Source organism: Mus caroli, chromosome 3, assembly GCF_900094665.2.
Source record: "Mus caroli chromosome 3, CAROLI_EIJ_v1.1, whole genome shotgun sequence".
Classification (NCBI taxonomy): domain Eukaryota; kingdom Metazoa; phylum Chordata; class Mammalia; order Rodentia; family Muridae; genus Mus; species Mus caroli.
The window spans coordinates 17879016-17900451 of NC_034572.1; the positions used below are offsets into that span (position 1 = coordinate 17879016).

Consider the following 21436-nt stretch of genomic DNA (forward strand, 5'->3'; position numbering starts at 1 on the left):
TGGTGGCTGTTTACATCTTTGTCATTCTTGCCTCCTCCCTCCTTCTTGCTCAGGTTCACGGTTTCCTTAGAATGAAGTTGTTCATTTTGTTAATGGAATGTTTGTTAACCTCATGACTATATCTCATTTTTCTTTCCTGGTTTTCCAATCCCAGGATGGCACCTTATTTGATGGTCGACCCATCGAGTCTCTGTCCCTGATAGATGCTGTTATGCCCGATGTAGTCCAAACAAGACAACAAGCCTACAGAGACAAGCTTGCACAGCAGCATGCAGCTGCCGCCGCCGCCGCTGCTGCCGCCACTAACCAGCAAGGATCTGCAAAAAATGGAGAGAATACAGCAAATGGGGAGGAGAATGGAGCACACACCATCGCAAGTGAGCAGAGAATGCTTGGAGATGCTCAGCACACACTGCTGTTCTCCATTGCCCCATCCTTAGAGCTGTACTGATAGCCAGTGTTTGACTCTACCCCCAACATGCGTGGCTTAGTCAGGATTTCTATTCCTGCACAAACACCATGACCAAGAAGCAAGTTGGGGAGGAAAGAGTTTATTCAGCTTATGTTGCTGTTCATCACCAAAGGAACTCAGGACTGGAACTGAAGCAGGTCAGGAAGCAGGAGCTGATGCTGAGGCCATGGAGGGATGTTATTTACTGGTGTGATCAGCTTGCTCTCTTATAGAACCCAAGACTACCAGCCCAGAGATGGTCCCACCCACAAGGGGCCTTCCCCCCTTGATCACCAATTGAGAAAATACCTTACAGTTGGATCTCATGGAGGCATTTCCTCAACTGAAGCTCCTTTCTGTGTGATAATTCCAGCTGTGTCAAGTTGACACAGAAAACCAGGCAGTACAGTGCATCACACAGTTCATATTTTCTACCTAAGATTCTAAAAAGCTAAATGCACTGTATGTTTGTTCCTAAATGTTTCTGAAACCCCTTTCTACTCTTAAGTGAACATTGCATCTGCAGTTGATTTCTAAGTAAAATTTCTAGTAGTCTCTGTTACAAAAATCCAGCAAGGCTCTGACGCTGAGCAATAAAGATGACTCATGCTATAGAAATGATATCAGCAACCCCTACTGGCAGAACTCAGAATAGTATTGTTACAGGCTGTTTAATTCAGCCATGCTGAGGTATAGCCCTTTTTCCCCCTTTCTTTTTTACCACTTCCACATACACATTCTCTGGGCATAAATACTCACACTTTTAAAACTAGTTCAGCCATACTTGCTAGAAATGTGCTTACCTTCTGACAGAACTGCTACTTCTCATGCTGCAGATAATCACACTGACATGATGGAAGTAGATGGGGATGTGGAAATCCCTTCCAATAAAGCGGTTGTGCTTCGGGGCCATGAATCTGAAGTTTTCATCTGTGCCTGGAACCCTGTTAGTGATCTCCTGGCATCAGGGTAGGTTTTTCAAAGAGCTTTCTAGCTGTTGAGTATTTTGTTGTTTTAGACAGGATTTACTCTGTAACCTTGCCTTGTTGATGCACTGTGTCCTGGGATTATGTCATGGGCAGCATGACAGTGGCATCTAAGAATACCTCAACAAAAGGACTGCTACATAGGTCATTTTACCTTAGTAGGTTAGTATTATTACTTGGTAGGAGCTCTAAAAGAGAAATATTAGAAATGTTTATATCTGGTAGTCTACTTCTTATTCAGGTGTTAAATGTATGGCTTGGATTCTGGAATGCTTGCTTATATGAAGACTTAAGCTGATTTTTTGACTCTGAAGGTCTGGAGACTCCACGGCAAGAATATGGAACCTCAGTGAGAACAGCACGAGTGGCCCTACGCAGCTTGTGCTTAGACACTGCATACGGGAAGGAGGGCAGGACGTGCCCAGTAACAAAGATGTCACGTCTCTAGATTGGAATGTGAGTGTTCTGTTCTTGCATAAGTGGTCTGTGAATGAAGACATTTGAGGACTTGGCATTATATAATCTTGAAATTAGAGCCCAATTTTAGCTTCAACCTGGCCCCATATTCCTAAAATCCTAATCAGAATTTAGGAGTAAATTGTAGGCTTTGCTTTTTACTTCTTATAAAAAGCATTCTCATGGTATCATTTTTATGTTGTCCTTCCTGGTCTACACTTACCCCATCCTCACTCATGGTCACCTGTGAAAATGTTCTGCATAGGGACTGCAGTCCTGCTCCACAGCACTTCCTGCCGGTGCACACACTGGGATTGGCCTAAACGAGAACACTGGCTTCATCAGGGGATGGGGGTTTGCCAGCCTTTGTTGGCACTTACACATAGATCAGGGTCTTTTGTGCCTGGGACTTAAAGAGGCAACATGTGTGTAGTAATTAAATGGCCTTTTGAGTTGTGTAATAAACAAAATGTGTTTCTCTGCCAGAGTGAAGGTACACTTCTAGCAACTGGGTCATATGATGGATTTGCCAGAATATGGACTAAAGATGGTACGAAATTTTCTAAATTTATTGATGTTCTAAATTAAAAAGTTTGAAGTAGTTTTAATGTATTTGTTTGTTTGTTTTTAATTTAGGTAATCTTGCCAGCACCTTGGGGCAGCATAAAGGTCCTATATTTGCATTAAAATGGAATAAGAAAGGAAATTTCATCCTAAGTGCTGGCGTAGATAAGGTAAATGAACATTCAGCCAAGCTCTATCAAGAATATATTTGAAAGTAATATTTTTCTTTCCTGCTAATCACTGAAGCAGACTTGAGTTCGTTCAAGCATGAATTTGTGACAGTACTAGAAATGTCTTCTATTGTCTACTTGTTTTCCTGAATCTCCTCATTGTATCTTTTGTTGATATGACCATTCCTCATTTTTTCTGGGATTTGAACCTCGTGAAGCATCAGAATTAAGCTCTTGGTGCTTCTCAGGCTTTCTCAGTGGCAACTCTGGCTATTTCCATCAGCAACACCCAGGCTGTTAATCAGTTGGGTAGCGCTGGGGAAGCAGACATAAACTGGCTTAGACTCATATTTTCAGTGAACAGTTTTCAAAGGGAGATGAAGGATTCGGGAAAAGCCAGCACTTGTCACTTTCATAAGCAGTTTCATGACCTGCTTTAAGTGGTATCAAAATGTAAACGGGGTTAGAGGAGGTCCAAGAAAAAGAAACCTTTTAGTGGTGATTTTCCTATTACAAGCACTTTCCTCCTTATAACCCCTGAGCTGGAAAATCTTGCACCATTGCAGTGATAGCCATTAAACAGTCTAATTCAATGCAGACTCTTTGTTGACAAACAAGAGTTGTTATTGGAAATAAGTTGGCGAGAAACCACCACAGAAAAGTGAAGCTGCATCATGACCCTTCCCCCTGAGCTGAGTGGAGGTGGCCTGTGCTGGGAGGAATAAAAACATTGCCTGTGGAGTTCATTACACAGCATCCTCTGCCTTGATACAGTCAGGTGTCCATTCTGCTGTTCAGACACTCTTTAACTTTTCTTCTCCTTTTAATCTCAGACCACCATCATTTGGGATGCTCATACTGGTGAAGCCAAGCAGCAGTTTCCTTTCCATTCAGGTAAATCAGCTGATGAGCGAGCTCTTCAGAATTCACACGGGGCCTCAAGGATCAGGCAGTGCTCTTGGTGCTGGTTTTCTTGGGAGGCCTTCCATAGCTTTCGAAGGGCTTCTTCTCAGAGGATCAGCAGGGTTTCTTTTTTGTTTGTTTGTTTGTTTGTTTTTGTTTTTGTTTTTTTAAGATACGTACCATAAGAAAGCAACCAGGTCGTGTAATTAGAGTGCAATGTAAAGTTGGAAGATGTAGTGAGGGTAGCGCTGTAGAGGTGAAAGGTCTGGCTATAAATGTACTTTCTCCACTTGATAAGCTCTCAGTCTCTTAACCTTTATAGCTACATTTTCACTATATGTAAATGAGGGCTTTTGATAGCTATTTATTTATTGCAAGGACAAGAAAAAGTGCCTTGGAATAAATTAAACTGCTCACATGTTGCTGCCATCTTGTGCATTTTAGATTGGTTTGTCTAGGTCTGACCTCTCTTGTCTGTGAAATAAAGGATGGGTATTCTCCGTGTCAGTCTTGGGTTTCTTCCTGTGTGATGTACACGAAGTACTCTGGGCATGCAGCTCAGTGCCTTCATTGCCTTCAGCCTGGAACCACAGTATCTGAGAAGGCAAGGAGTAACCTCTTGCTATGTATACTAGGCTACCTTCATACCCACATCACTGCTCCTTCCTCTTCCTCAGCCTCCAGAGTACGGGGAGTGTAGGTGTGCATCATTGTGTCTGGCTTCTCAGTGAAATTCTTGATGGAAGGAAAGACTGTCAGGGTAGTAGTTTTAGCAGTGCCAGATAAAATACTTGCTGCTTTGAGACTTGTGCTCTGAGCATTTACACTGTAGCTGATCAGGAGGCTGTGGTTATCATCTTCATGTTTTAGGAATGAACAGCTATGTACGAAGAACTAGAAGTGAGAGCAACCAAGCCAACTAGGAGAAGAATCTGAGTAAAGTGGTTTGCAGACAGTGTTAAGAGTGTTTAGAGTTTCCACACTAAAGTGCTGTTTACCTCTTCTGCTTTTTCAGCCTGACTTCTAGTCCTTCCCCAGCTAAAGTTTTCCTCCGTCTCTGGCTAGCACCACGTTTCTTCCTACTTCTTCGAAGTGATATAAAGTTAAAGGAGTTGGGGGTGGGGGGGATGCTTAGCCACAGTGGAAAGAATGACAACCGTTGGAGGTATTTCTCAGTGTGTTCTCTCAGACTCTGAACCAGAGCTTACTGAGGAATAGACTAAGCCTGTTTGTCTGTTTGACCTTGTCCCATGTATGCAGGTGTGTGTTATGGGAGCTGGGCTAAGGGATAGGGCACTCTTTCAGATGGGAACCAAAAGACAAGGAAACAAGAACTTGCTAGAAAGGAGTTAGTTAGGGGAGAAAGAGGAAGAGTGGGAAGGAACTGAAATGTTTTAAAATAAGTTGTACTTTAACAAAGCTCTGCTGAGGAGTAGTTGAGATATGGACTGATTGTATTTATCTTGAAATGATTATACATGTATACACATTGAAACCATCACACTGAAGATAAAGGTACACCTATTACCATCAGGCTTCTCTCCTGACCCTCTATGGTCTCATTCTCCAGGCAATCACAGTAGTCAGCCAAGATTAGTTTATGATGTCCATACAGAATCACAGGTATACTTTATTTGGAGGACTCTGGCCTCTCATTCCACATAATTATTCTACTATGTTGTAACAGACACTTATTCAGTACTTTCTTTTGCTGGCAAGGTCTCTTTGGATGGCCTATCTAGTGTGTTTGCCCGCTATTGAAGTAAATTAGTGTCTTCTGTTTGGTCTTATTACAGATAAAACAACTATAAACTTTCAAACGTCTTTAAATGAGCATGCAATTTTATTTCTTAGAATAACAAGTAGTAAAATAACTGCATTGCTCAGAAACTGAAATTGTTTTCTAAAGCAATTTAGTTTCACCAGCTATAGACCATCAGGTGTGTCTCTGTATACTTTCCAGACCTAAGTGTATAACCCTATTTTTAATTGTAGCCAATTTGATTATTTTGTGATTGTATCTTACTGTGGTTCTAATTTGACTATTTTCCTAAGGAAGTAGAATGTAGGGAAAGGGGAGGGGGTGCAGGTGTATATGGAGGCCAAAAGGTTGATATCAGGTGGTCAGAAGTCTTCATCTATTACTGTGCACATTAGTTTTTGAAGCAGGGTCTCATTATTATTTTGACTGCACTGACTGGGTGACAAGCTCCAAGAACCTTCTTGTCTTAGCCTCCTCAGTGCTGAGGTGCAAGCACACACTACCATGTCTGACTTCTGTGTTTTGGTTCTGGGCATCCAAACTCATCTTCATGTTTCCTGCATAGCAGGGGATTTATCTACTGAGCTGTCTCCCTTCTTCTCCTTTTGTTATATATGTTTTCTTCACACAAGTCACTCATTAGTTACACAGCGACAATTTCTCTTCATCTGTGTGTGGTTTATCTTTGCTTTTGTTATGTTTTGTTTTCATCACAGGGTGTGCAGACTTTCCTGATGTCAGGGTGTTCCTAGCTTATAGGCACATGCTCCGTGTTGGATGTTCTTAATGTTGATGAATTCCATAATTAATCTGTACCTTAATTGTTCCTTGTTACTTGTTTTTAAGACAGATTGTCAGCACATACCACAAACTGGTTTGGAGCTGGCTCTAACCAGCCCCTTATAATGAAAACTACAGAGGCTTATAAATTGTCAGCCAGATTTATAACAGTAAATCTTAAGACCCCAAAATGCCCACACAAAAACCTCAGAACTCTGTTGGTATAAATACAGGTTCCACACCTGTATGGGGCAGGTACCCTATATTAATCACTTTATTGTTGTATGATACTGTGGCTCTTTAGGCCACGTGGATCTGGATCATCTTCTCCTATAGGTTCCATCTTGTCTCCTCATCTCCATCTCTCTCTGTCTCTCTGTTCCCTCTCTAAAACTTTCTCCTCTTTCTCTTCCATTGCCCAATCACAGTCTCTAGCCTTATCTGACTAACAAACTGAATATCAGTAATACTACAGATTTGTATATTTAAACTAAAGTTTTGGTATGTGTGTCTTAGTTATTGCTACAAAGAGACACCATGACCTAGGCAACTTTTAAAAAAATAAAGCATTTAATTGGGGTCTTGCTTACAGTTTCAGAGGTTTAGCCAGTTACTGTGATATGAAGCATGGTTGTAGGCAAGTGTGGTGCTAGAGAAGTAGCTTAGAGTCACACCCTCCCTGATCCATGGGCCTAGAGAAAAACAGGAACTAACAGGAACTAACAGGGGCTTTTGACACCTCAGAGCCCAAGCCCAGCGACACACTTTCTCCAACAGTGCTACATGGTCTAATCCTTTCAAAGAGTTCAACTTCCTGGTTGATTCTGTATTCAAATATTTGAGCCTATGGTGGGGGGCATTCTTATTCAACCACCATAGTGTATTTGGTCCCAAAATTTAAAACTAATGAAATTCTCTGAATACCGTTGACGGAAACACTTAAAATGGGTGAATTACATCTCAGTAAAGTCATTAAAAATGCCAGTTAATTGTCAAAGAGAAAATTAAGAAATATGCCCTGGAGGGCATCATCTTGAGTGAAGTAACACAATCACAAAAGAACTCACACAATATGTATTCACTGATAAGTGGATATTAGCCCAAAACTTAGGATACCCAAGATATAAGATACAATTTGNTAAACGCATGAAACTCAAGAAGAATGAAGACCAAAGTGTGGACACTGTGCCCCTTCTTAGAATTGGGAACAAAACACCCAGGGAAGGAGTTACAGAGACAAAGTTCGTAGCTGTGATGAAAGGATGGACCATTTAGAGACTGCCGTATCCAGGGATCCATCCCATAATCAGCTTCTAAACGCTGACACCATTGCATACACTAGCAAGATTTTGCTGAAAGGACCCAAATATAGCTGTCTCTTGTGAGACGATGCTGGGGCCTAGCAAACACAGGAGTGGATGTTCACAGTCAGCTATTGGATGTATCACAGGGCTCCCAATGGAGAAGCTAGAGAAAGTACCCAAGGAGCTAAAGGGATCTGCAACCCTATTGTTGGAACAACATGATGTACTAACCAGAACCCCGGAGCTCTTGTCTCTAGCTGCATATGTATGGAAAGATGGCCTAGTCGGCCATCAATGGAAAGAGAGGCCCATTGGACTTGCAAACTTTATATGCCCCAATATAGGGGAATGCCAGGGCCAAAAGAATGGGAATGGGTGGGTAGGGAAGTGGGGGGCGCTATGGGGGACTTTTGGGATAGCATTGGAAATGTAATTGAGGAAAATATGTAATAAAAATATTAAAAATTAAAAAAAAGAAATAAAAAAAAAGAAAATACTAATAATAAATTATTCTTTTCAAAATTATAGAATCTAAATGAACTTCTTAAAAAAATCAGAAGAGAGAACTTTTCATTTTAGCTCTACAAGTTTTAAAATGTACCACACTGGGAGATTACTTTTTGTAGCTTCCCCTACGTGTATAAAATGTGACCATACTAATAAACAGGCCTTCCATGTGTTGGGCACATTTTGGGTTAGGTTTGTAGTCCTGAAGGACGTACACTGCCGGGCCTGGCTTAGGACTGTTCCCTAGTGTTTCCTGAGTTGCCGGGGGCAGGAACATGGCAGGCTCTTTTATGGTAATATTCAGTCTAGCATTCCTAGCTGAAGTTCTTCTTTATTTTGAATATTTCACAATTCATTTCATTCTTTTTTTCATCAGGCTAGTTTGCCTAGAAGATTGAAAAATCCAGAAACATCTTAAGTTTACGTTTAGAATTTCGTCTCTCGCGTACAATCTTCACAATTAATAGCATGTTAATTGGTTTCCATGTTTTGATGGTTTGTATATGCTTGGCCCAGTAGTGGCACTCTTTGAAGGTGTGGCCCTGTTGGAGTAGTCACTGTGGGTGTGAGCTTAAGACTCTCATCCTAGCTGCTGGGAAGTCAGTATTCTAGCAGCCTTTGGATGAAGATGTAGAACACTCAGTTCCTCCTGCACCATGTAATCCTGGATGCTGTAATGTAGCCATCTTGATGAAAATGGACTGAATCTCTGATCCTATAAGCCAGTCTCAATTAAATGTTGTCCTTGTAAGAGTTGCCTTGGTCATGGTGTCTGTTCACAGTAAAACCTTAAGAAACATGTCATGCAAAGATCCTTCCCATGTCCTACTGATTTTTTTATTATTATTATTTTCTTTCCATTAATTTATTTGTTCACTTTACATCCCAATCACTGCCCCACAGACACACACACAGCCCCTCTCTGCTTTAGAGAGAGGTTTTCTCTTCCTCTTCTCTGAGAAGGGGGCACCGCTCCCTCTACGTAACAACCCCCATTGAGCACCAAGCCACCCAGCCACATCAGGTCACTGCGGGAGTAGGTATATCCTCTCCCACTGAGGCCAGACAAGGCAGCTCGCTTAGGGGAGCAGGATCCACAGGCAGGCAGCAGTTAGGGTTCCCCGGTTCCAGTTGTTGGGGAACCCACACGAACACCACGCTGCATATCTGCTACATGTGTGTTAGGTGCCTAGGTCCAGCCCATGTATGTTCTATGTTTGGTGCTTCAGATTCTGAGAACTACTATGGGTCCTGGTTATTTGACTCTTTTGGGTTTGCTATGGAGTATCTATCCCCTCCAGGTACCTCAATCCTTTGCTGAACTCTTCTACAAGACTCCCAGAGCTCTACCCAATGTTTGGCTGTGACTCTCTGCATCTGTTTCAGTCATCTGCTGGCTGGAGCCTTTCAGAGGACAATTATGCTAGGCTCCTGTCTGCAAGCATAACAGAGTATCAGTAGTGTCAGGTTCTTGCCCATGAGATGGGTCTCAATTTGGGTCAGTCATTGATTAGTCATTCCCTGCTTCTCTGATCTATCTATATCTCTGCACTTCTTGTAGGGCAGGACAGATTTTGAGTCAAAGGTTTTGTGGGTAGGGACTCCCAGTGGAGGGAGTCCTGCCTGTCTACAGGATACAATTTCCTTTTTTTCCCTGAATCCATGATATGTCTGTTTTAGTGTGTCTTGTGATTTGTCAGCCTCCTCTCAAGTTTGGAGACTACTCAGGCTTTTAGAGGTCATGTCAGATGTTTGACCTTCTTCATATTCTTTTTTTTTTTTTTTTTTTTGGTATAATTTTCTATTTTCTAAAAGAATCAAAATTTCCAGCCTCCTCCTCATCCTCCCTTATTTTCTACTTCTTAATATTAGTGATATTTTATGTTAATTTTGCAGTGTTTACTGAATCAGGATTTTGGCAGGAAGACAGTCTATACTTGGGAATTCAAGAAAGGGACTAAAGCAGAAAGAAATCATTGTAGCAGTGTTGGGAAGAGGAAACATTAGAGGCAGTGAGCTCACCCAGAGAAGAACAACTGAAGGAAAGACCAGAGAGATGGAAGATGCTTCCAGTCCAGTTGGAACCTGAACCACTGGGAAGAGGTTGCCTAGCAACAGCAGGGACCATTGAGAAACCCAGGTTGCTCTAGGGGCAGGAACAGTGTGTCCCCTCCCACTCATTTTGGGCTTCTGTTTCCCTCTCTGTGAAGCAAGCTCAGGACTAAGAAGCCCAAGAATCTGGAAAGGGGAGGTTGTGAGAGTTAGCCTCATGGTTGGGGTGAACCTGAGGGCATATAAAGTGAACAGAACAGCTAGCTTCACAATGGAGGCACCAAATATTTCCCAACAGGCACATGCTGCCGACCAGAGTGGGCACAGCTGCTGGCTAATGCAGGTCGCATCGTTCTGGAAGTTATATACCTAGTAGTATATACCTAGTGATAGGTTTAGGAAACATCCCAGAAAAGCAACTGGGGAAAGAAAGCATCCTTCACTGTCCTGTTTCTCCCTGTCTCTAAGTGGGGTTGACAGCCTTACCAGGGTTCAGAAAGTAGCTTTCTCTAGTGCTGTAGACCATGCTAATGTGTTGTACTTAGACTGAGTCTAAATGTCCTAGTTTTCCCCAGTGAAGCTCCTTCACCACAGCTGACTGGAGTGTGAAGACAGTGTTCTCCATGTATGTGTTCACTCACACTCAACCCAGGCACTTGCTACCCTTGATTTAATCTATGAGGCTAATAGCACAGAACCAGTGCTGCAGCTGATTGTAAGGGAAAGAAATATCTAATCCTCTGAGGTAAAATCAGGCAGCGTACTAGCCAATTTTGGACATTTGAGATTTTAAACTTTTTCTAAGAGTCATTTAATTTTTCTTACAGAGGAACTTACAAGAATTTTTAAAAAGAAAGTGTTTTTGTCAATAATATTCATTGTTGTTGACAATGGGGATGTCTTTGATCTATTTATCTGACTTGTAGTTTGTAGCATCCTGTCAGCATACAGCTTCTTGATTGGTCTTGACAGCATCCTCAAGTACTAAGTGAAGTTCAGAGGTGGGGTGTTAACCCCAGCCTCTAAATGAAGGCTCACCTTGCTAGTAGGTTCAGTAACTCAGTGGTAGAACCAGAGTTTTCTGTCCATTACACATGCACAGGCAAATAAAATAGAAATAAAGAGTTAATCACCAGGTTTGAATTTTTTTTTTTTTTTTTTTTTGGTTATACAAAAGAGAAACCAAGGTTCCAGTTCATAGCATGAGTGTCTCTCTCTCTCTCTCTCTCTCTCTCTCTCTCTCTCTCTCTCTCTCTCTCTCAAAGTTGAAGTAGGAGCTAGAGAGATGACTCAGTGGATAAGAGAAGAGAGCCAGCTGTTTTTCCAGAGGGTCCAGGTCTAATTCCTAGCACCCATGTGGCAGTTCACAATTTCTCAGTAATTCCAATTCCAAGGCATCTGACATACATGCAAGCAAAACTCCAGTGCATGAATGAATGAATGAATGAATGAATGAATGAAAGAAAGAAAAGTAAAATCTTTTAAGTACTGCTTAAAATATGCTTCAGAGCTAAAGCTCCTGGGTAACACATGTGTGCTCAATGCAAAACCCCACCTGTGTTCCTTTCTAGCCCCAGCATTGGATGTTGACTGGCAGAGCAACAACACCTTTGCATCTTGTAGTACAGATATGTGCATTCACGTCTGCAAATTAGGACAAGACAGACCTATCAAAACATTCCAGGGCCACACGGTAAGAAGTCTTTCCCCTTCTATAAATGGATATTTTGAGTGAATAATATCAAGTAATATTTCCAAATAGTTTTTAAGTCTGTATATTAAATATCAAGTAGCAGCCCGTTGTATAAAATGAAAATATAAATATTTACTGTTGTTTTTAGAATGAAGTAAATGCTATCAAATGGGACCCAACTGGCAATCTGCTAGCCTCCTGTTCAGATGACATGACATTGAAGGTAATTCACATAGTGGTAAGCTCGCCAGTGCCCAAAGCTTGAAAACAAAAGCAGAGTTTTAGAAATGGATGGGTCAGCTTCATTTCCTAGGACTTGTAAACACCTGAGCTACAAGGCACTGTTACTTAGCTGTTACTGCATTTAAAGAGTGTGACTTCCAGTTGTCTTTGGTGTTTGTATTTGTGTGTTGGGAACTGAACAAGGGGCTTCACACATCCCTCCCCCCACTCGCCGCCAACCCCCCTCCTGCATTCCCCTTGCCGAGTTACTGGAACCCTACCTACCTACCTAGTTCAAGGACGTTGTAAATATTGAGATGACTTAGTCCACTCAGCCTTCAAGTTTTGCAATCAGGAATATTTGGATCAAATATTCATTCATTCAACTACTCTTACATTTCTTTTTTTCTCCCCATTTATTTATTATTATTATTATTATTATTTACTCTTACATTTCTTTGTTGTTATTCTCTTGATGTTTGGCTGTGTGGTATTTTTTGTTTGTTTACTTTAGGCTTTTAAAAGTATCTGTTGTACAGAAAACTACCACATTTTTTCTTTTGATTTAGATCTGGAGTATGAAGCAAGACAACTGTGTCCATGATTTGCAAGCACATAATAAAGAAATTTATACTATTAAGTGGAGTCCAACAGGACCAGGGACAAATAATCCAAATGCCAACCTTATGCTAGCAAGGTGATGTGTCTGTTTCACTCTTGAGGGGGATATATTTCAGTGGGAAACTTTAAACATGGGTTTTTAATATTAGAATTTCAGGACTTAATGCTTTTTTGTATCTATTGATATAAAATCCAATATGAATAAAACCCAATAGTTAGGTTTTGCATATTGACACACACTTAAAATCCTGCACTTAAGTCAGTGTGCCTGAAATCAACATGGGCTCTATAGTGAGACTCTATTTCAGTTAACAGCAGATCATTTGGGCATAGGATAATAAAAGTCCATCAGCAACCTTTCTTTTATTTATTTATTTTTTTTTTTTTTTTGAGATTCAGAACCAAGGACCAACCAGGATTGTTGGGAGTAACATTACTGGGCAGGGGCCAGGGCCTTCAGTCCTTTTCATGTTTCCCTCCCAGTTTCCACACTATTTGAATTTTAGCCGTTTAATTTGCTAGCCTGTTAGGATGGGCAGAATGTGGGAGGCTAGGGGCAAGGCCAAGAGAGTATTTGATTGCTTATAAAATTATTTTCCTTTTCCATTTTTTAGTGCATCCTTTGATTCTACAGTTAGGTTATGGGACGTAGACAGAGGGATTTGCATCCATACTTTGACAAAACATCAAGAGCCCGTGTACAGTGTGGCTTTTAGTCCTGATGGCAGGTATCTGGCAAGTGGTTCTTTTGACAAATGTGTGCACATCTGGAACACACAGGTATGTCCCATTAATTTAAGCTGCACTTACTAACGAAGCATTTACCTATTTGCTTATATTTTTGTTTTTCTTTATGTGATATCAATGTAATGCTTAGTTTTAAGAATCTAAGAGTACTTTGGGGCATTTTATAGCTGAATCCACACTGACTGAAAGTTACATTTTATGTGCAAAGTCAATTTAGAAATAGATGTCTTTTTTACTTGAGCAGCATAGTATATTTGAAATGAAGCTTACAGTGAACTTAACCTTTCTTGAGGTTAAAGGACAAGATCTCTTTAGTGACTTAACACTTGGTTGGCTGCCTTTTCAGGGATGGCAAGAAGCTGCCCCCAAATAGGCCAGTTTGTTGCTTTTGCTCTCACTTTTATATATAGCTTTTGTGCCCTGTGAACTGCCCTATGTTCCCCAGGTCTGTGTTGGTGTAGTACATACTAATTACAGGCAGCCATTTCCTGTTCTGTAGTAGATTCCCACTTTAGTTTATTTGATGAGTTACTTGCTCTAAACCATTTATATTTGAGTATCTTTCATTAAATTCTATATCTGATGGCTCAGGACGGGCCATAGTGAGGAGCTTTTGGCCATCTTTGCCTTCATGGCCAACAATGACTTTTCTTCTTAGCTCTCTTGCATCTTTACTGCACAAAGCACCATGCTTCTGGCTCATACTCAGCAGAAGTCCAGTTCAGTGAGGGTTCAAGCTTACATTATTATGTGAAATGAAGCTGAGTATCCTTATGTACTTCAGTAAGTAGGCTGACTTCTTCAGTAAGTAGTCTTTAAAATTCTCTTGAATTTTATTTTTAAAAACTAGCATTTAAACTAAAGAACACCATTATGGCACTTTGTGCTTTGATTTGGGGGGTGGGGGGTGGTTTGAGACAGGGTTTCTCTGTGTAGCCTTGGCTGTCCTGGAACTCACTTTGTAGACCAGACTGGCCTCGAACTCAGAAGTCTGCCTGCCTCTGCCTCCCGAGTGCTGGGATTAAAGGCGGATGCCACCACACCCAGCTGCTTTGATTTTTATTAAGCCTGTTTCCTGCATCTCTCGCTGACCCTCTGCCCACCCTTACCTTCACTTCCCCCAGCTGCTGTTCCAGCCTTATACTGTCCTCTCTCCTGTCTAAGACCACTCTAAACCCTCTCATAAACCCGTCTCTAGTTTCATGACATGCACTCCAACCTACATTAATAAACGCTAACTAATGCAGTATATTCATGAGAGGAAACGTATTTATCATTTGAGTCTGGCATATTTTGCTTAACAATACTATCCAGTTCTACCGATTTTCCTGTAAAATACTATGGTTAATTTTTCTCTAAGGTTACATAACATTCCATTGTGTATGCATGTTTCTTCTGCTCTCGTTAGTCATCTGTTGATTCTCATCTTGAATAGTACAGCTGCGTACATGTTTCTGTGGTGTGTTGACTGGGTCCTTCATTTCATCTGTGTGCTTGAGGCACAGCTCCTCTGTTTCTGTCACTTACTCTAGCACCCTCCACAGTGAATTCTGCAGTGTTGTACTAGTTTGCACTCCTACCAGCATGTTGGCACTTTTTTCCAGACAGCCATTCTGTCTGGGGCAATTAGAAGCTCAAAGTAGTTTCAGTTCACCTTTCTCTGATGGCCAGGGGTTTTGAAAATGTAGAAAAACACTTGTTGGCCATATCTGTTTCTTTTGTCATTTGCTTCTTTGGTTCACTTTGGGTTATTGACTGGATTAGCTACCTGTGTGGTGGGGTTTTTTAAAAAATGTATTCTGACTTTATTGACTGAAGTGATCAGCACTGATCTTCTCCCATTTCCATTTTCTGTCTCTCCTCTGCTCAGTGATTGCTGTGCATGGGATTTCACTTCACATAATCTCATTCATCAGCTCCTGCAGCTTCCTCCTGTGCACTTGAGGCCCTGTGCAGATCATGTCCTTTCCTTTTTCAATTAGATTGTTAATAGTTTTGGTTTTGGGGAAGAAGGTCTCACTTGAGATCCTTCTGACCCCACCCCCCAAGTGCTGAGGTCAGAGGTCTATTCCTGATTTAAAACAAAAATTTTCCTTCGTAGATAGTATGTTACCTCTCTTCTTTCATTTTTTTTTCTTTATGAGTATATGCCAGGCAAATTCTGTAGTTATGAAATACATGTTTAAAGCCACCATTTCTCACCTTTCCTAAGAGAGCACTGATATACCCAGTTCAACTTTAAAAAGCTGAACACAGTGATGTGTATCTGAGGCTAAATGTAAATACAATTAATAGGGTTAACATAAGTCTCAGATTTACTTTATAAGGACATTTTGCCATGTTTCTTGTAGATATCTTTCTTCTGGTTCTCAAAAGGATTTCAGCTTAATTGTTTTTATTGACACAGGTAAAATGTTTAACTTCCTATCTGCTGATTCAGTTGAAGAGCTGTCAGCACTTTCCATAATAGCCAGTGCATACACAGAATAGTACGATATATACTACATGTCCTTTGAAGATTGTGATGTGCACCAATCATTTCTGTTTTATAACCACAGGAGTTTATACATGTTGAAAATAAGTGGTTTGATTTATTTTGTTATTGGTGAAATATACTATTCTAAAAAAAAGGCATCAAACCTTTTTTAATGCTTGTATGGACATTTGTTCAAGTGTATTTGCATATCTGTATATGTGTATGTGTGTATTTGTTTGTGGATACTCACAAAGGAAGCTATGGGTTCACTAACTTCTGCCAGGAGAACCCACCCAGTTTGTACTTTCATTTTTCCTCTTTCCTGAATTCTTAGTCTACCAAACGTTTCTGTGATTTGGTGGATGACAAGGACTCCCTTGCCCTTTCTTAGTTTCTGTATTGAGTAGCACATTCTGTTTGGAGTAGACAGTGCTGGCCAGCTCTTCATTCACTCTGGATTTGTTGGTGTTCTTTCTGTATTCTGGGCATTCTTCTGTCCTGGCTGTGATCACTGAGGTCTTTCTTTCCATCTGCTTCATGGGGAATTTACTATATCACTCTTTTAAATGAGTGCACATTAGTAATTTATAGCTTTATGTATTGTTTATATACAGTGTCCCTGGGATCTCTGATGTTTTTTCCTACAGTATTTAAGCTTGATTTTCTTTGTGATCCCTCTGTTGTTGATCAGTATGGTATAAGGTCTAGAAGGAAAGTTATCTTTATACATTGGTAGGCAGTTGTCTAGGAGTCCTTCATGGTCTCCTGTTAGTGCATGAACCAAGTTTGTAATTTGTGTGCATGTTTGGCTTGCAGGTATGACAGTCGATGGGGCATATAGATCAGATGATGTGACCAACTAACCCTCTTTCTCATAGTTCTGCCTACTTAGACTTGTTTGGGTTCATTCTTGCTCTGTTTGAACTTAGAGATAGATTGACACCTGTTCTTAAAGGTGGGTAGGTAGAGAGGTAGTTTGGGCAAGCAGGTGGCCATTTATTTTGCCCCATATTCATCCATCAGTGGAAGATCTGCGGGTCTATAGGGTTTGCCCCACTCACTTCCTTCGGGGTGGCTGCTCCTTCCTTTCCTCAGTAGCCAAAGATACTTAATGCTGCTCTACTCGGCTTTTTCTTCAGTCTACAACCATGAAAACTCTTAAAAAGGACAAAAATTTTTCAAATTTCAATCAAATTTCTGATCACACTTTATCTGTGTTGTGCACATGATATTGGGCTGGATTTGAACAGGAACTACCCAAAGCACTTTGTACTATATAGCTGCCACTGCATAGCCTCTACCCTATTGTTTCACAGGACAGTACATTTCTGCTCTGAATATAGTTCGATGGCAGCCAAAGTTTTGGATTTGTTGACGGAAAAAAAGAGCTATTCTTGGAATTCAACTAAGAGAATGGGATTGTTAACATTCCCGGACACATTTTTGGAGGACTTCTGTAACATCTTTCAAGAGGAATATGTATACCTTTCCTTCCTTTATCTTCTTTGGACTATCTCTGGACCAGTCCCTCTACCCGAGGCAACATGCTGTAAACAGCATGAACACAATGTCTTTCTTAATTTTTACACTTCGTGTTTTCAATGCATTTTTTTCTGTTGGCAAAATGCATATGTCCCTTGGTGACAAGTATGCTTTATATTCTGCATTCACCGTTCATTGTAGGTATTGTTTCAAAGAAGGTAAAAAGCCTAGTGGGGAATGGTCATCAACACTAGAAAAGCAGTTTGTGCTGAAACCATTTTTTGAGGATAGTCTGATAATATCTGTGAAAGAGTTACCATAGAATTATTATTTCTGGAGGTTTAAAACCTGCCTATATTGTTATTTGAAATCAAGCCCCACCTCTGATTGCTAGAAAATTAATACATCATCATAAATTTTTGACTCATCCTCAGACTCAATTTATAAATTCTTTTGTCTTTGACAGTTTATTTTGAGCCCATATACTGCCTTTTAAATTATTTACACTAACTCTTTATGGATTGCTGTAATTCCATAGTATCCTCTTAAGTAGGTTCTCTCTTTCCTCCACCTTTTTCTCTCTTCCCTGTCTTTTCCAATTAAAAATTACTGAATGGTAACTACACATAATAAGAGGTTTCATCATGATATGCTTATAAAATGATACAGTGTACTTGATCAGCCCTCCTCCACCATTCTCTTGTCACATTCCCACTAATTTCCTCCTATTTAGTTCTCTTCATCTAACGGCATCTGGGGGGTTGGAATAGAGTTACTTATGGGCAACTTATCAGTGGGTACACAACTGAAAAAAAATGTCTCTTCCTCCTCCAGCAACTATTAACTACTTAGAGATCTTCAAGGAGGGATGGGGGTTTCGTGAGTCCCTTTACCACATTACAGATTTCTATAATGATACTTAGGGCTCTGTTTTTCATATTTTAGACAGGTGCTCTAGTTCACAGTTACAGGGGAACAGGTGGAATTTTTGAAGTTTGCTGGAATGCAGCAGGAGACAAAGTTGGAGCCAGTGCTTCGGATGGTTCGGTAAGTATGCGCATGAATTTTTAAAGAGAAGGGGTCATGTTAGGTACACAGTCATGTTCTTTACAAAATAATAAATTTTGGTTAAGATATCAACACCGTTCCCAACACCCCTCTCCGGGCTGTGTGCTAAATATGTTCATTACATTTGTATAATATAAGTAAAACTTAGGGGTGACTTTGCCAAAGAGTCTTCATAAACAAGTAATGAGCAATTTTCAATGAAAACCTTCCATTTGTGGAATTAAATGTAATGAAGTATCTCTTGCTAAATGGTATTTTTAAAGCCCTTTCCCCAATTCTCCTCTCTGTAGCGGAGTGTTGGAGGATGAAGAATGGAGGCTGATTTCTGTGGGGAGATATTTAATACTGACCTTCAGGATGTTGTTAGTAGATAGTTGGGGGGCGGGGGGAGGTAGTATTGCCTCTCCCGTTGTAAATCAGGGAAAGCAGGAGAGAGGAAAGCAGAGCTATTTGTTGAGATGACCCTGTAACACCTGTAACACCTGTGTTCTGTTCGGACCTGAGTCTGCTCTGTATGTTCCCGATCCCCCTTTTACTGACTATAAAGACTAAGTCCTAAAACGTTCAGCAGCATTTCCTCAGTTACTGTAGCTTGGTAGTGATCACATCACAGCATAGTGGCCTGATGTCCTTCAGTTAAGGTTTCTTTCCATGATTTGTTACTTTGATTTTATGAATTTGCATCTTAGATTGTAGATTACATTGTATTCTTTATAGAAGTTAAGCTTGCAATGTAAGGTAGATTTCTTAATACTGGCTGACTGTTGTCATCTCTTACAGGTTTGTGTCTTAGACCTTCGGAAATAGCGTTACTAGTTGGAAGCCATGGACCGACTATGAATGTGTACATAGCCACAAGACTATCCCTGACCCATATACTGCTATAGTCCCACTTGAACCATGGCCAGTCCACTACAGCCAAATCTAAGAGAAATATATACATGCAGTATATATGAACACAGCTGTACCCTGAAGATGACAGTCTCATCCCAGCTTGTGAATTCTGCACACCAAGTGCTGGGATCTAACCTGCTGTGCCCCTAATTAGCGTTTAGAAGTTTGGATATGAAAACCAGAAGAGAAGGAATATGCGTTATAAGAGCAAACCACACATGACCCAGTTTTGAATATTAATGACAGCCTTGTCTCCCCCTTTGAATCAGCAGACACCATGGATTATATTCTTTTTCCCCTCAGTAGTGCGCAGTTTGTATGTACAGAGAACATGGACTTAACAAAAGCTTGCGGCAGTAGTTGGTTCTTGCTTCCCAGTTTGTTTTGGTTTAGATTATGGATGCATGAAGTAAGGGAGTGAATCATTATCTTGCTTTTTTTTTTTTTTTTCACCTTTTAAACAACAAAAAAATTCTTAAAAATATTTTACTGCATTCTTTGGAAGAGGTAGATGTTTGGTACATTTGATGGCTCCCAGAGCATATACTCAATAGGTGCATATTATGGAGGGAATTGGAATAATAGGAAACTACATGACTTCCGTCATGTCACTCTCTAAGACACATCAGCAAAGGGTGTTTTGTTATCTTTGTTTTGGGTTTTTTTGTTTTAGTTCTTTGTGTGTGTGTGTGTGTGTGAGAGAGAGAGAGAGAGAGAGAGAGAGAGGGAGAGGAGAGGATAGAGAGGAGGAGAGGAGAGGAGAGGAGAGGAGAGGAGAGAGAGCGCTTAAATAAAATAGTTTCTTTTTGGGGACATATTTCTGCCAATTAAAGACTAGAAGGGCACAACCTTTTTTTTTTTTAATACCATAAAGAAGAGTTTTTTTTTTTTTTTTTAAATAATAATCTTGTGATGTTTTGTAGCCATAACTAAATTATGGTTAAAATGTGCACTATTGTGAGAAGGAGCAACAGAGTTTGGAGCTTTTATTTTTATTTTTTATTTTACCATTTGTCTGTTTTACTTTGTTTCTTAAGAGATTAAAATATTTCTGGATAAGGATTAGCTTCTCAAAGTGTCCATCATTCTGTATAGAAGCTTAAATATGTAATGTAACCAGATTCCAGTATTAAAAATCTCTCATGTTAGTTTTCTTTTTACAAAGCAAGGTTACAGCAGCATATAACACTGCCATTACATGGCTAAATGTTTGCTACCTTAGTTTTGAAAACAGTTTTTAAAGGCTTGCTTTGAGCTATGTTTGGGTAGCAGTGATGGGGAAATTAGGAGAGGTGTGGCTGGGGCTATCCCTCTGCCTGCATATACGGCACCAAAGCTGCATTTGGTCAAGCATTGTAGATCTAAGCTGCTGTTTTTTCCAGTAATCACTACTATATCATGTTTTTTACTCTTGTTTATATCAAGTATTTTTTTTAAAGATATAGGTATCCAATCAGACTTTTTTTTTTTTTTTTTTTGAGACAGGGTTTCTCTGTATAGCTCTGGCTATCCTGGAACTCACTTTGTAGACCAGGCTGGCCTTGAACTCAGAAATCCGCCTGCCTCTGCCTCCCAACGGCTGGGATTAAAGGCGTGCACCACCACGCCCGGCTCCAATCAGACTCTTATGTTCAGCTAAAAGTAAAATATACCTACAAAGGTTCACCAGAGGCTGTGTTTGTGAAGGTGGTTGACAGGATAGTCGATATTAATGGAAGAACCCAGGAGTGTTGGTTCTGAAGAGAAAGAACAGTTGTCAAATTTATATCTTTAAATTTTTAATTAAGAAATTGCTTAGCAAATTTATAACACTATTTGTGTCAGTAGTTATTTTGAGGCCTTTGGCTCCTGAATCCCACCCTGTGTTCTACGAAATGGCTCTAACCCAGCCCCGCAGCTTTGCTGCTCTGTTTTTGCTGCCTTGCTCTTTACAAAGCAGCGTTGATTGACGAAAATCTTGGCTTCATTAAGGTAGGATGGCATTTGCTTTTGGTAAAGAGGATGAATACACTTAAATTTTACCATACATCATTATATCTACCCCATTTTGTTAGTGGGGTCTATGATACTGTAATAATATTAAGAGTTGCATCCAGAGAGGCAGTCATCTATGGTTTGTGCCAGGTGTTTTCAGGGTTCTGTCACATTGAGACATTTAGAACCCATTGCTCTGTGGCTCTGTAGGAATTCTAAAATGCTGAGTGTCTGCCACTTGAGATTTTGCTTTTACTGCAAGAGGGTCACATCTGTTGGCCTCTGTTGTTGTTGTTTAAAAAAATAATAATAAAAATTTAAAAA

The 21436-nt window shown here is 40.3% G+C and overlaps 1 protein-coding gene across 3 annotated transcripts in view; it reads left to right on the plus strand.

The window, feature by feature from the left end:
- The window catches only part of Tbl1xr1 (transducin beta like 1 X-linked receptor 1), a 136600-nt gene extending 116753 nt beyond the window's left edge, over positions 1 to 19847 (plus strand). For all 3 annotated transcript variants that reach the window (XM_029475478.1, XM_021157626.2, XM_029475479.1), the window contains 12 exons: positions 155 to 377; positions 1288 to 1420; positions 1752 to 1893; positions 2380 to 2443; positions 2530 to 2627; positions 3461 to 3521; positions 11507 to 11628; positions 11777 to 11851; positions 12420 to 12547; positions 13086 to 13251; positions 18122 to 18223; positions 19025 to 19847. In XM_029475478.1, coding sequence (XP_029331338.1) covers positions 155 to 377; positions 1288 to 1420; positions 1752 to 1893; positions 2380 to 2443; positions 2530 to 2627; positions 3461 to 3521; positions 11507 to 11628; positions 11777 to 11851; positions 12420 to 12547; positions 13086 to 13251; positions 18122 to 18223; positions 19025 to 19051 — 1341 coding nt within the window. In that variant the 3' untranslated portion in view covers positions 19052 to 19847. The remainder of the gene's footprint in view (positions 1 to 154; positions 378 to 1287; positions 1421 to 1751; positions 1894 to 2379; positions 2444 to 2529; positions 2628 to 3460; positions 3522 to 11506; positions 11629 to 11776; positions 11852 to 12419; positions 12548 to 13085; positions 13252 to 18121; positions 18224 to 19024) is intronic.
- Positions 19848 to 21436: the final 1589 nt, after the last annotated feature.